Raw genomic sequence first — 14,125 nt, 5'->3', positions numbered from 1 at the left:
AAGCAAGCAGGCAGGCAGGCAGGCAGGCAGGCAGGCAGGCAGGCAGGCAGGCAGGCAGGCAGGCAGGCAGGCAGGCAGGCAGGCAGGCAGACAGACAGACAGACAGACAGACAGACAGACAGACAGACAGACAGACAGACAGACAGACAGACAGACAGACAGACAGACAGACAGACAGACAGACAGACAGACAGACAGACAGACAAAAACACAACAACACAAACTAGAAATGGCGCGGCAGAGGCCGACGCGTATCCCCACGCCGAATGTTTGACCTAGGTGTGCCCCAGGGTTGGTAATGGGGCCATGCATAGCTGAGATTGACCGTATTGTCATAAGAGAAGTTCATCATCAATTAGAAGTGAATTGGTGTAGAAATGAAGAAGTTATAGTAAAAGGCAATTTTGGGTGGGTGTGACATATGTGGGCAGGGCGCCCCAGGGTTGGTAATTGTGCCATGCATAGTTGAGATTGACCGTATTGTCATAAGAGAAGTTCAGTATCAATTTGAAGTGAATCGGTGTAGAAATGAAGAAATTATAGTAAAAGGCAATTTTGGGCGGGTGTGGTCTATGTGAGCGGGGCCCCAGGGTTGGTAATGGGGCCATGCATAGTTGAGATTGACCGTATTGTCATAAGAGAGGTTCAGTATCAATTTGAAGTGAATCGGTGTAGAAATGAAGAAATGATAGTAAAAGGCAATTTTGGGTGGGTGTGGTCTATGTGGGCGGGGCGCCCCAGGGTTGGTAATGGGGCCATGCATAGTTGAGATTGACTGTATTGTCATAAGAGAAGTTCAATATCAATTTGAAGTGAATCGGTGTAGAAATGAAGAAATTATAGTAAAGGCAATTTTGGGTGGGTGTGGCCTATGTGGGCGGGCGCCCAAGGGTTGGTTATGGGGCCATGCATAGTTGAGATTGACCCTAATGTCATAAGGGAAGTTCAGTATCAATTTGAAGTGAATCCGTGTAGAAATAAAAAAGTTAAAGTAAATGGAATTTTTTGGTGGGTGTGGCCTATGTGGGCGGGCGCCCCAGGGTTGGGATTGGGGCCATGCATAGTTGAGATTGACCCTAATGTCATAACAAAAGTTCAGTATCAATTTGAAGTGAATCCGTGTAGAAATGAAAAAATTATAGTAAAAGGAAATTTTTGGTGGGTGTGGCCTATGTGGGCGGGGCGCCCCAGGGTTGGGAATGGGGCCATGCATGGTTGAGATTGACCGTATTATCATAAGAGAGGTCCAGTATCAATTTGAAGTGAATCGGTGTAGAAATAAAGAAGTAAATGTAAAATAACCTAAAAAAATGAGTGATAATTTCTGACGCGGCCCCACCCCAACCGCTATAACTTTTGACCCAGGGGTCAGATCAAAATTCCAAATAGTGCAGGGTCGCATATATGCTCATAGCTACCATGTGTGTAAGTTTCAAGGTTCTAGTGCTTTTAGTGTAGGAGGAGATAGTGGCCAGGACGGACGGACGGACGGACAGACGGACGGACGGCGGAGATAACCACAATATCCCCACCTTTTTTTCAAAAAGCGTGGGGATAAAAAAAAAGAACATGTTTTTGAGTTGAGTATTCTTCATAAAGTAACAACTAACATACTATGTCAATATTTGAACAGAAATTTAAAAAGGTAAGTATTTAGAAGCTCTAGGTTATGTAAACAGATCAATTGAATGAAGATGTTTATATCATATTCTGACAGCCATATATAACATTCTCCAACAGTTTTATTGCTTTATTAAATTCAAATGGTCTTTCAAAAGCATCAAAAGAGCTAATCTTGTCTAAATTAAACCTTTCCTGAATTTGTTTGCAAATGCCCTCCTCCAGGGAGGAATCATAAAAAGTTTGTTGATATCATAAACAAAGATTTGAGAAATAACTGTTACAAATAAAGTTTGATCAAAATGCAGTTCATTTCAACAATTTGATTAGCAAGCTGTTATTTAATTCCAAGCCTCACCTGATATATTATAAAACAATCAGGCAGTATTAAACCAGGTTCATTCTCTATGTAAATAACTGTGATATGTTACAACTTTGTCTCTGTTTAACCCTTTACCACTTAGACAGGTATCTTGGCGCATTTGAAATTCCTTAGAAAATTTAATTTAATTAAAGGCCTTTCTGATACGAGATCCAGAGGTTTGAGTTCCAATCCTTTGATACTGATGAGCAGCAAACAGCAGGCTGTTCTGGTTTTATGCTGTTTGCACATAGCCATTTTCACTTAGCTTTTAAGTGAGAAAGGGTAAAAAACAGGCAGTAAACAGGTTCATCCTCTATGTAAAATCTGTGATATGTCACAACTTTGTCTCTGTTTAAACTTTGAAGAAACATCAGTATTTTCACAGGCTTTATAACTTAAATAGCAACATGGAAGTAAGATGAAACCAGATGAAACCACAGTTACAGTTAAATGAATACCAAACAGGTGATCTAGTATCACACCCAATCCTTCATGTGTGGAAACCTTATACCCATAAGTGCATGGAGGGTTTATAAGGTACTAACTTAAACATGTATCAAATATAGAAATGTTAAACTGACACAATAGTGCTTAAGATGTATTTGGCATCTTAGGCTGAAGAATTATTTTTTTTATAATCTCATCCAAGCCCGACCCTATAGAAAAACCCTGCCCCTAATTTTACTATTTACTATAAAACTATCATCAACTCAAGAATTCCAAAATCAGGAAACAACAATAATTGACTCGCTGCATTCTTTAGCTTTTAGATTTACTCAGACTAAATGTTTACAAGCCCTTTATGATTAACTGATCATTATGAAAGATTATGGTGTGGATACTGAAGTCCAAAAGAAATAAGTTTGGTTACAAATATTTGTTGTTGGGGATTATACATGGCATTAAATGTGTTTAATAAATTATGCGAGAAAGTTGTCCTTGATGGTTACTTAAAAGCTGAGTAAAGTGTCTTCATCAACTTGTTAGCTTTATTAAAAACAACAACAACAGGTCTATGCTTTTTGTGCAGTAAGGCACAGGTGAACAAGACCTGTATTTCTGAAACACGATGCCCTCTACTGCGCTTTGAAGCCCTATCACAGCTACTTTAGAAAAAAATAATAATTCCAAGGCCCTAGACTTCGCCAAAAATCATTGGACCAGATTGAAACTTGCACTTTATCTGTAAGTCATGTAGGGAGACTCATATACCAAAAATAGCATACATATCTGAAAGTGTTTTGCCAAAAAAACTATGGAAACCGTTTATAAGAGAGAAAATTTACAAGTCCAAGGCCCTTCACTTTTCCAAAAATCAATTTACCGGAACAAAACTCACACTTAATCTGTAGGTAATGAAGGAAGGCTCACATACCAAAAATCAGCTCACTATAAAATTATGAGTCTTACATAAAAAACCTCAAGAAAACAGATATTATAGAGAACAATTTAAGTCCAAGGCCCATAACTTCGCCACAAAGTCATTGGACCGGAGTGAAAATCACACTTCATCTGAAGGTCATGTAGGTAGAATTACATACCAAAAATCAAGTAAATATCTGAAAGCGTTGCAAAAAGCCTCCAGAAAGCAGAAAATGAAGTCCAAGTCCCATAAATTTGCCAAAAACCAATGGACAGGAACAAAAATCATACTTTTATATCAGTTGTGTAGGTAGACTCACATACCACAAATCTGCTCATATCTGAAGTTGCATTAAAAATCTCCAGAAAACGGCTATAATAGAGAAAATATCTAAGTCTTAGGCCCATTACTTTGCCAGAAATCAAAGGACCAGAACACATTTCACACTTTATCAGTAGGTCATGTAGGTAGACCCACAAACCAAAAATAAGCTCAATATCTGAAAGAGTTGCGTAAAAAACCTTCGAAAATCAGAATGCCGGAGGGAGAGACCGAAGGACAGACAGTCAAACTGCCAAATGCAACCCCTTATGCCTCAGTCACAAATAATCAGGTCGCCGGCCGATGTGTCCAATCTCCAGGCATCGTGAAGACTGGACACGTCGGAGCCGTCCGCCGTCCGATGAGTGACAAAGTTTAAAACCTCAGTCACAAATAGACACCGATCACTGTCCGATCAGTGGCCAACGTTTTTTCCTTTCATCAGGCTGGCGCCGGTCGATGATCGCACTGACATCGGGTCATTTTGTAGCGTCCGGATCAATTTTTAATCTCACAGTTTGTTTTACCCGACATTGGGCCCGGGAAGGAATCGAGTTGAGATCGAAAAAAGATCGGACGATCGACGGACAGTTATCGCCTGGCGTGCGCCCGACATCGGATTCATTGTACGTGTATCATAACGAGCGCTGTCCGGCGTCCATCGGGCATCGTGCGGAGGCCCTCCGGCAATCAGACGGTCGCCGGCCAATGCATATGCCCCTGTGAAATACCTTTACTTTTGCCGATACACGTTCAATGAATCCGATGTCCGGCGATCGCCGGGCAATACCTGTGCGTTGATCGTCCGATCTTGTTTCGATCTCAACTCGATTCCTTCCTGGGCCCGACGTCGGGTAAAATTTTAAGTGAGACTTAAAATTTATCCGGACGCCGCCCGATGCTACAAATTGACCCGGTTTCCGTGCGATCATCGGCCGGTCGCCAGCCCGACAAGTGGAAAAATACGTTGGCTGCTGATCGGACGGTGATCGGTGTCTATTTGTGACTGAGGTATAACAGGCAGCATAAAAAGTGCCTTCCACATGAGAATAAAATTGAAAACATCAACAGATATGTCTGCATATTTAATACGTATGTTTAGCAACTAATTGATTTTTAATTGATAATGCTGTATTTGTTTGTATGTTAATACCCCTACCAACACAGTTTGACAGGTGGTTCATTGGAGTCACTCTGTCAGTACATTGGTTGCTTTAAGTTTTAAGTGCCCTTGAAGTTAAACATTTTTAGGCAGATTAGCATTGGATGTTCTAAGTTTGTTGAGCAAACTATGGAAACAAAATTTAGTGTTTTAATATGAAAAACTGTACATTTGCTATTTAATGCAAGGAAAGCCTTCATCGTGTACATTATTTGGAGAAGAATGTACCTGTTAAAAAAATCAAATAAAATAACTAACCAGCCGCCATTTTTTTAATCAAATCAGGATATGAATCTACAAGGTTATTTTCTCTTGCTTAGATAAAAGTAGCCTATTTAAATGCATCCCATAGTAAAATGTGTGTGCGTGTGTATACATTTCACAAATTTAGCAGTCATAACTGAATAACCATGACCAATTGTAAGATCAAATTGCAGAGAAAGTCTTCCTTATCGATGTGGCAAAGCCTGTAGATTTAATCATTGTTAAATGTGGCTTATGTAGAAAGTAAACTACCAAATTATAAAAGTAAAAGCGCAGACATCCTGAAGTAATGAATGCACAGTCATGTTTTATCAAGTCTTTACATAGCAAATTGAAAGTTAACGCGAGGATCTTGTTCATCCTTGCTTGATTTTGCAAGTTCAACAGAAAAACCTACAATATCAAAATATGTATTGTTATTTTACATGGGAAATGAAGCATGGATGGGAGGGGAGAGCAGGGTAGGAGATGGGAAGGCAGGGCTTCGATGGGTTTTATGTCGCATTTGTAATTAGAAAAAGACGAAATAAAAGTTTGCAGCATAAATACAACATTTAAGAACTGTTCTGAATGTTAACCTCTCTTTATACATGTTGAATAAGTCAATAGGTAAACTCCTTACCAACAAGAGATGTGTTTGTCAGAAACACAATGCCCCCTCCTGCGCCGCTTTGATTTATTTCTATTTTTTTATCATTTGGCAGGTACAGATAATTATCTACCTTTAAAGCTTATTACTTCACTTGGATTAGTTTTTTTTACCTTTGACCTTGAAGGTTGACCTTGACATTTCACCACTCAAAATGTGCAGCTCCATGAGATACACATGCATGCCAAATATCAAGTTGCTATCTGAAGTGACATAGAAGTTATGAGCTTTTTTTGAAACCTAAACGCAAAGTGTAACAGACAGACGGACAGACAGACTGACAGACAGACAGTCCGATCACTATATGCCCTCCTTCAGGGGCATACAAATTGTAGTGATCAAAATCTCGAAGCATAATCCAGCTTTTGACTTGATGATTTCACTTTCTTCAAAACTTCCTGGTTTAAAAAATGGTCATTATAAGACCCATACAACACTTGACAGTGTTTTTGTTTTGCTTTTAATTTGGGAGCGGTACAGGGAGCCATTCCCAATCAAAACAAGTGTATATTTTTCCTCAACAGGACCTAAAAATTCCCAATTGAATGTATCCAAAAAATAAAAAACAATATTGTTTAAAAATAAACCTCAACATTTTGTTAATCTCCAATCAAGATCTTTAAGTTGAACCCTAGTAATTTTTTTGAAATTACTTTAATACTCAATTTTGAAGTATTTCTTAATAAAATAGCAACAACACTAGTTTTCATGTGTTGTGTATCCGAACATTCACAATTCAAATAACCAATTAAAACTACAATTATTAACATAGCAAAAAAAGGGTAGGTAGGTTGGCTGAAGTTTTTTTCTGATAAATTGTATCAAATTATTCCCATGGTGAATTAAATGTTAGTTGATCTGTTTAAATTCAGATTCACCTGCATGTTCTGCTTTATTATCTTTGTCACTCTATGCACTTGACTGTAATGGCATGTTAGTGAAATGGTAGATATTGAAAGGTAAACATATTAAATATATTAATTAATCTTAGTTAAATTAATCAATAACACTCAAGTTTGTATGTTTATAGATCCCTATGCGCTCTTGGGTAAAACACTTATAATTAAGGCCATTGCAATTTACAACTGGCATGTAAAATATTTCCCTTGTAGGGAAGTCTTAAATCGTTACGGTCTTTTGCCATGTCTAAAGTCATATGATTAGTTTAAACCTATTTATTTTAGCTCAATTGCTTCAAAGAAAACAGAAGGCTTATTGAAGTCTATTTCCTGGGTAGAACCAGTACTCTGTGTCTTTTAGGGAGATCTTACAAACGTTCCCATTGTGGGGATCAGACCTAAGCCCCCCTGTTCATTAGGCAAACACTATTTTCACTACACCACGGCGAGCTTTAAACTCTTTTACGACATTACCTTGAAGGTCATCCCCCTCATCAATGGCATTCTGTAACAGATGGTCCGTGGAGAATCTCACGTTGGCACGCTTCTTATTAGTCTTGCGTGGCTCCAACTCACGACCCCTCTCTGAGTGTATGAACGTCACATACTTCTCAATCTGAAACACAAATATGTGTGCCAATGTTTTTTTTCACCATTTAGGGAATGTGGCAAAAATGTGCGACCTTTTTTACTTAAATTGGAAAATTACTGATGTTGTTTTGCTAAAAAACACTTTAAAATTGAGAATACAAGTGTTTTCAGTATTACATTTTCTAAGGTTGAACTTATATGGATGGGAGAATAAAATATTGAGATCTAAAAAAAATAATGTTTTTTTAGCTCCATGTGGGAAAAATATAAACGTTTTTCCATTGGGAATGGGGCCGATTACCAGACCTGATTTTAATTAAAAAAAACAATGTGTGCTCTCTAAGACTTGTAAATTCATGGAAATTATCAATTATTACAGGCTTAGTGTTGGAATATCAATAAACAATGATAATATACTAACAAACAAGACAACCATGATGCCCCTTAAGTGCTCCACTGAGTTCATGAACATCCATTAGAGCCAAAATTAAACATGGGCTTAAATTGATACCCCCCCCCCCCCCCACCAAATAAACTAAATGTTTATGGATCCATGCAAATCCTTTGATATATAGTATAATCATTAAGTGTAAGGTGATAATTAATAGGTAATGATTAAGTGTAAAATAATTGTTTTTATGAATTGCAATTCTCCCTATTGATATCTACACACCCATGAAGTTTCATGTTTCAATCTTGTGGCCTATATGAGATATAGCCTTGAAAAGCATTCAGTCCCCGTCATACAAAAGCAACAGTGTGCAATAACTCTTAGTTAAGAAAGTGCTGGGTTGTGGTTCTTGTGCATTGCACTTCTTCCCATAGATTTATAAACACCCATGAAGTTTCATGTTGAAATGTTGTATCTGGGACATAGACCTGAAAAGTTCCATCATACAAAAGCAACAAAGGGCATTAACTCTTAGTTACAAAGGTAGAGGGTTAATATCAATACACCCATGAAGTTTCATTTTGAAATCTTGCATGGTATCTGAGATATAGCCCTGAAACAATCCATCATACACAAAAACAAAGGGCAACAACTAGCTCTTAATAAAGAAAGTGTAGGGTTATGGTTCTTGTGCATGGCACTTCTCCCTATTGATATCTAAACACCTATGAAGTTTCATGTTAATATCTTATATAGTTTCTGAGATAAAGCCCTAATAAGTTTTGACCACCAACCAAACACACAGGCTTCCGGGTAAGGGCATTCAACCTGAGTCGCCTAGGTGAGTAGCGCGTGTACAAACCACTATGCTGACCAGACAGCCCATCTGACTATTAGTCAATAACTGTAACAGGGTGCAGGGTTATGTGACTTTGTGGGGTTCACAATTAAACTTTATTGGATGTAAACACAGTGATAAGTAGTGCTTGAGATATTTGAAAAAATAAAGTTCTTAACAGTGTGTTTACATTCTTTCCAGCCCGTTTGTAAACCACTGAAACCCCCGTTGATCCTGCACCCTGGTACAATATGTATCATATACCTGCTTCTGTCTGATCTGCTTGCAGACTTTCTGCCGATGCTGCAGTGGCAGCTCTGACAGAAAACTCTGGTCCAAGTCCATGTTTCATCAATGGCGATTATTATGTATGTGTCTCATATATGTCTGAAAATATAGAAGTTTAATTAATGAGACATTACTGTGATTTGGGTGAAACCAACAGTCCAACTTGTAGCGCTATACATGGGTTTTATGTAAGTATGAATTTGTTTCCGTTTCTTTTAATTTGTTTAATTTGTTTGATTTGTGGCAATATCCTTGCACTATTACATCTACCTGTTATACATGGTATCTGTACACTTATGTACACATATTAACTCTGTATCAAATGTATTTTACATGTATAATATCATAATACATGTATTCGGTATGCGTTTGATAATATATATTTATTAAAATTTATATAAAGTACACTGAGGAAATTAATGTGTGTCATTTAGAAGAAGTTTGATATTTATTAAGTTCATGCAAATGTTCAAACAATACCTCAATACATACCTTTTTGCTTTGTTAAATAGACCGCCGATCTATTGGTGTACTTTAACTGTTATTCTGTCAAACTCTCTATTGACATAATTGAATTAATTCAGAACAATTTTCAATTCACTATATTGCACATCAATAATTCATTGAAACAGCACAATTATTTAATGTCAACTACTAAAACATTCACAGAACATACATTGCATCACAAAGAATCTAACTTAAACTTAAGATCAAATTAAACTTTCTTCCATTTCTTCGGAACATCAAAACCATTTTGCTGCTGTATACACGAAATGTACCTGCATAAAGAATGTAAACATTAAACTAGGTAGAACCCAGTTCAAAACGAGACCAAATCGTTCCGGATGACTGAGCCGATTCTTCTGCAATGTAGCTAATTTCACACAATCTTTTGTCACGATTTCTATCGTTGTGCTGGATAATCGTGTCGCTTTAATTAGTGAACGCTAAAGTCCGGGCTTAAGTGAAGTTTGAGATCCCCATTTTCCTATGACTAACATAAACTGGTCACGATATTTTAAAGCACAACGTACGTTTGTACGTGGGAGTTTCGAAGTTTATATACTTCCGCGTCTGAGTCTGTATTATGTGTAGACCCGGATTGTGTTCTAGAACTCCAACCTAATGAACTCGCTAAACTCACAAAAGTTGGAACGCATTTTGAATTAAAGCTACAATTTCCAGCTATTTAGTCGCTACTGGAAGATTGCTTAAGTAAAAGCGCGTGTACCAACAACCATTGGCATTGTGCTAACTGGCTACCCAGACAACCTTTTAAAAAGAACAATTTAAAACTTAAGTAATATACTTAATATTGCATGATTCAAAAACGCATTACACACTATTACTAATACATTATTATATCGCTTCTAATTAATTAAAACATTAATTAAATACTGTTATTAAAGAACATTCATTCCGTTGTATACAATTTATTGTGTAACTTGAACACAGTTTTATATACACATTTTCGAGTGAAAGGGAAGCATATTAGTTACATCAAGTAAAACAGATTTAGTTAATTTCTTGTTTAATAAACATTTAACCAATATTTAAATTTACTTAAATCGAGTCGGTGTATGTTCTTGTTTAGAAAAACACTAACTCACTTGTTTCTTCTAATGAAACATACTTAAATTACTGGCTATTCCTTTTTGTTTAGAAAAACACTATCTCAATATTTCCATAAAGCGATATAGACTAAAGATATATATTGTTTGGTTTACAATAACTCAATATTTCGTTGTAGTGATATATGCTCATGAACCTCAAATTACATGGAGTCTGCAGTAAAACTACCCAAATGTCGCTGGTGTTTAGTTGGTAAGATTTATTGGGAAACTACGGAATCCGGATAGAGCCAAGTTGATTGTCGTGTGTCTACCTTGGAGGTCGACGCACGACATTCTCGCGACATTCTCTCGACGCTCAATACGACGCGCGACAATCATGCGCCAATCAATATTTGAGAGTCGCATATCGCGCTGGGTTTTAGAGAAAAAAAAATCGCAGAAAATATTGGCTGATATATCGACTGATTTGTCGAGCGTCGTATTGAGCGTCGAGAGAATGTCGCGAGAATGTCGCGAGAATATCGTGTGTCGACCTTCGAGCGCGACACTCGACATTCTCGCGACGCTCAATACGACGCGCGACAATCATGCGACAGTCAACATGATATAGCGCGAGAATGTCGCCTGTAGACCTAAAAATCACACGACATTCTCTCGACGCACGACATTCTCTCGACGCTCAATACAATATATCGAGCTAATATCGCGCAATTGTCGCTTGTCGACTAAAAACCCCTAGGTCGACACACGACATTCTCTCGACGCTCAATACGACGTGCGACAATCATGCGACAATCAATATTTGAGTGTCGCATATCGCGCTGGGTTTTAGAAAAAAAATCGCAGAAAATCTTGACTGTCGACTGATTTGTCGCGCGTCGTATTGAGCGTCGAGAGAATGTCGCGAGAATGTCGCGAAAATGTCGTGTGTAGACCTTCGAGCGCGAAACTCGACATTCTCGCGACGCTCAATACGACGCACGACAATCATGCGACAGTCAATATGATATATCGCGAGAATGTCGCCTGTCGACCTAAAAATCACACGACATTCTCTCGACGCACGACCTTTTCTCGACGCTCAATACGATATATCGAGCCAATATCGCGCAATTGTCGCTTGTCGACCTAAAAATCCCTAGGTCGACAAACGACATTCTCTCGACGCTCATTACGATATATCGCAGAATTGTCGCTTGTCGACCGGTGTGTGAGTAAATTTTCATCTGCAAGCAAGGTGTAATAGTAACTTTTTCAGCTTAAGGTAGCGCACCCCTAATGATTTCCCGCGATTTATTTTACGATCATTGCCGATCTTCAATGATCGGTTATTTCCGAGAGATGCATTTTATTTTATTTTTAAACTTCGAATTTTGATATATGTTTACGTAATTCCTTTAGAATACATTATTTTCACAATAAATATTGACTTTGATCAAAATATCATCTGAAAAAATACGATCTCGCGATTTCTTCAAAGATCGACGAGCCTTTTTACCTGTTTACTTATGGATATCTAATTTAAGCTTGCACAAATGTGCAGTTGGCGTGGCCGAGTGGTTAAGGTGATGGATTACAAATCTTTTGGGATCTTCCCGCGCAGGTTCGAATCCTGCCGACATCGCATACTTTTTGCGACGCGTTAGATTTCTTTTCTAACGTAATTTGATTTAATATAGCATATACCTATGTTTATTGTTAAATATGTTGAAATTTTTATGCACATCCTTCAATTTTTTTAATTAAAATACATTATGGCTAAATTGGGTGATTTACTGCTGAAAATACGAATGATGCATGTTGCATTTTCATTTTTATTTCAAAAAGTAAACGGTCAATCTGTCTATTTCTTGGTATTTTTGCTGTATATAGTGTTTCTAGAAAAACTACGTTTAAAATATAACTTTAATGATACTATTTTGAATTTTGTGACACTTTGTTTTGAACCGACTCAATTTTTACTTGGCTGAAATCACTTACATTTCATGGCGCTCTTCAATAGATAAAAATTTGTAAAAATTGAGTGTCTGTAAAAGAATACTTATTTCATCTTGTTTAAACTTTAAACACCTTTACTGCATCAGTACACACCAACTGCATGCCCATATTTGGAAATTTGAATGAATTATGGAACTTTTATATACCCCAGGGGTGAAAATAATCTGGACAAAAGACGAGCGTGGGGGTGGTTTTGAAAAAATCGGTATATTCTTTTTTTAAAGAATGGAAAGCCTACCTACAAATTTGAATGTAGTTCAGTGAAATGATGCTGATTAAGAAAATAATTAGATTATATTTGGATATGTGCCCATTAGGGGTGCGCAATAACAAAAGCAGCAGCAACAACAATAGCAGCAGCAATAGCAGCAGAAGCAGCAGCAGCAGAAGTAGCAACAGCAGCAGAAGCAGCAGCTGCAGCAGTATTAGCAGAAGCAGCAGTAGCAGCAGTAGCAGTAGTAACAGTATTAGTAGTTGTAGTAGTAGTAGTAGCAGCTGCAGTGGGAGCAGTAGCAGCAGCATAAGTAGCAGCTACAGCAGTAGCAGCAGTAGCATTATTAGTAGCAGTAGCAGCAGTAGCAGGAGTAATAGCAGTAGCAACAGTAGAAGGAGTAGCAGCAATAGCAGTAGTAGCAGAAGTAGCTGCAGTTTTTCGTACCCAGCAGTAGCAGCAGCACCAGTAGCAGCTGTTGCAGCAGTAGCAGCAGCATCAGCAGCAGTAGCAGCAGCAGCAGCAGCAGCAGTAGCAGCAGTAGTAGCAGTAGTAGTAGTAGTAGTAGTAGTAGTAGTAGTAGTAGTAGTAGTAGTAGTAGTAGTAGTAGTAGTAGTAGTAGTAGTAGTAGTAGTAGTAGTAGTAGTAGTAGTAGTAGTAGTAGTAGTAGTAGTAGTAGTAGTAGTAGTAGTAGTAGTAGTAGTAGTAGTAGTAGTAGTAGTAGTAGTAGTAGTAGTAGTAGTAGTAGTAGTAGAAGTAGTAGTAGTAGTAGTAGTAGTAGCGGTAGTGGTAGTGAGACTGGTAGTAGTGGTTGTGGTAGTGGGACTGGTGGTAGTGGTAGTAGTAGTTGTAGTAGTAGCAGAATCAGGAGTAGTAGCAGTAGCAGTGTAGTAGCTGTACCAGCACCACCAGCAATAGCGGTAGTAGTAGTCGTTGTAGTAGTAGTAGTAGCTGCAGTAGAAGCAGTAGCGGCAGCAGCAGCAGCAGTAGCAGTTTCAGCAGTAGCAGCAGCAGTATTAGTAGTTGTTGTAGTAGTAGTAGTAGCTGCAGTAGAAGCAGAAGCAGCAGTAGCAGCAGCATCAGTAGCAGCAGTATCAGTAGCAGCAGTAGCGGCAGCAGCAGTAGCAGTAGTAGTTGTTGTTGTAGTAGTAGTAGTAGCTGCAGTACAAGCAGTAGCAGTAGCAGCAGTAGCGGCAGTAGCAGCAGCAGTAGCATTATTAGTAGTTGTTGTAGAAGTAGTAGCTGCAGTAGAAGCAGAAGCATCAGTATCAGCAGCATCAGTAGCAGCAGCATCAGTAGCAGCAGTAACGGCAGCAGCAGTAGCAGTAGTAGTAGTTGTTGTAGTAGTAGTAGTAGCTCCAGTACAAGCAGTAGCAGTAGCAGCAGCAGCAGCAGTAGTAGTAGTAGTAGTAGTAGTAGTAGTAGTAGTAGTAGTAGTAGTAGAAGTAGTAGTAGTAGTAGTAGTAGTAGCAGGAGTACCAGCAGTAGCAGCAGTAGCAGGAGTAGCAGTAGTAGCAGTAGTAGTAGTAGTAGTAGTAGTAGTAGTAGTAGTAGTAGTAGTAGTAGTAGTAGTAGTAGTAGTAGTAGTAGTA

At 38.3% G+C, this 14,125-nt stretch overlaps 2 protein-coding genes across 2 annotated transcripts in view; one reads left to right on the top strand and one right to left on the bottom strand.

Annotated features, from left to right (window-relative positions):
* LOC127833218 (unconventional myosin-XVI-like) overlaps nt 1-9,322 on the bottom strand; it is a 179,130-nt gene extending 169,808 nt beyond the window's left edge. The window contains exons 1-3 of the mRNA XM_052358375.1: nt 9,243-9,322; nt 8,727-8,849; nt 7,117-7,258 (exon numbers count right to left, since the gene is read on the bottom strand). Coding sequence (XP_052214335.1) covers nt 7,117-7,258; nt 8,727-8,807 — 223 coding nt within the window. The 5' untranslated portion in view covers nt 8,808-8,849; nt 9,243-9,322. The remainder of the gene's footprint in view (nt 1-7,116; nt 7,259-8,726; nt 8,850-9,242) is intronic.
* Nucleotides 1-14,125, top strand: part of LOC127833219 (uncharacterized) — a 1,273,891-nt gene that overhangs the window by 726,686 nt on the left and 533,080 nt on the right. The gene's annotated exons all lie outside the window — the stretch shown is intronic.

This window comes from Dreissena polymorpha, chromosome 6, assembly GCF_020536995.1.
Source record: "Dreissena polymorpha isolate Duluth1 chromosome 6, UMN_Dpol_1.0, whole genome shotgun sequence".
NCBI classification, from domain to species: domain Eukaryota; kingdom Metazoa; phylum Mollusca; class Bivalvia; order Myida; family Dreissenidae; genus Dreissena; species Dreissena polymorpha.
Note: the sequence above shows the minus strand (reverse complement) of the source record. Positions and strands in the feature narration are given on the sequence as shown.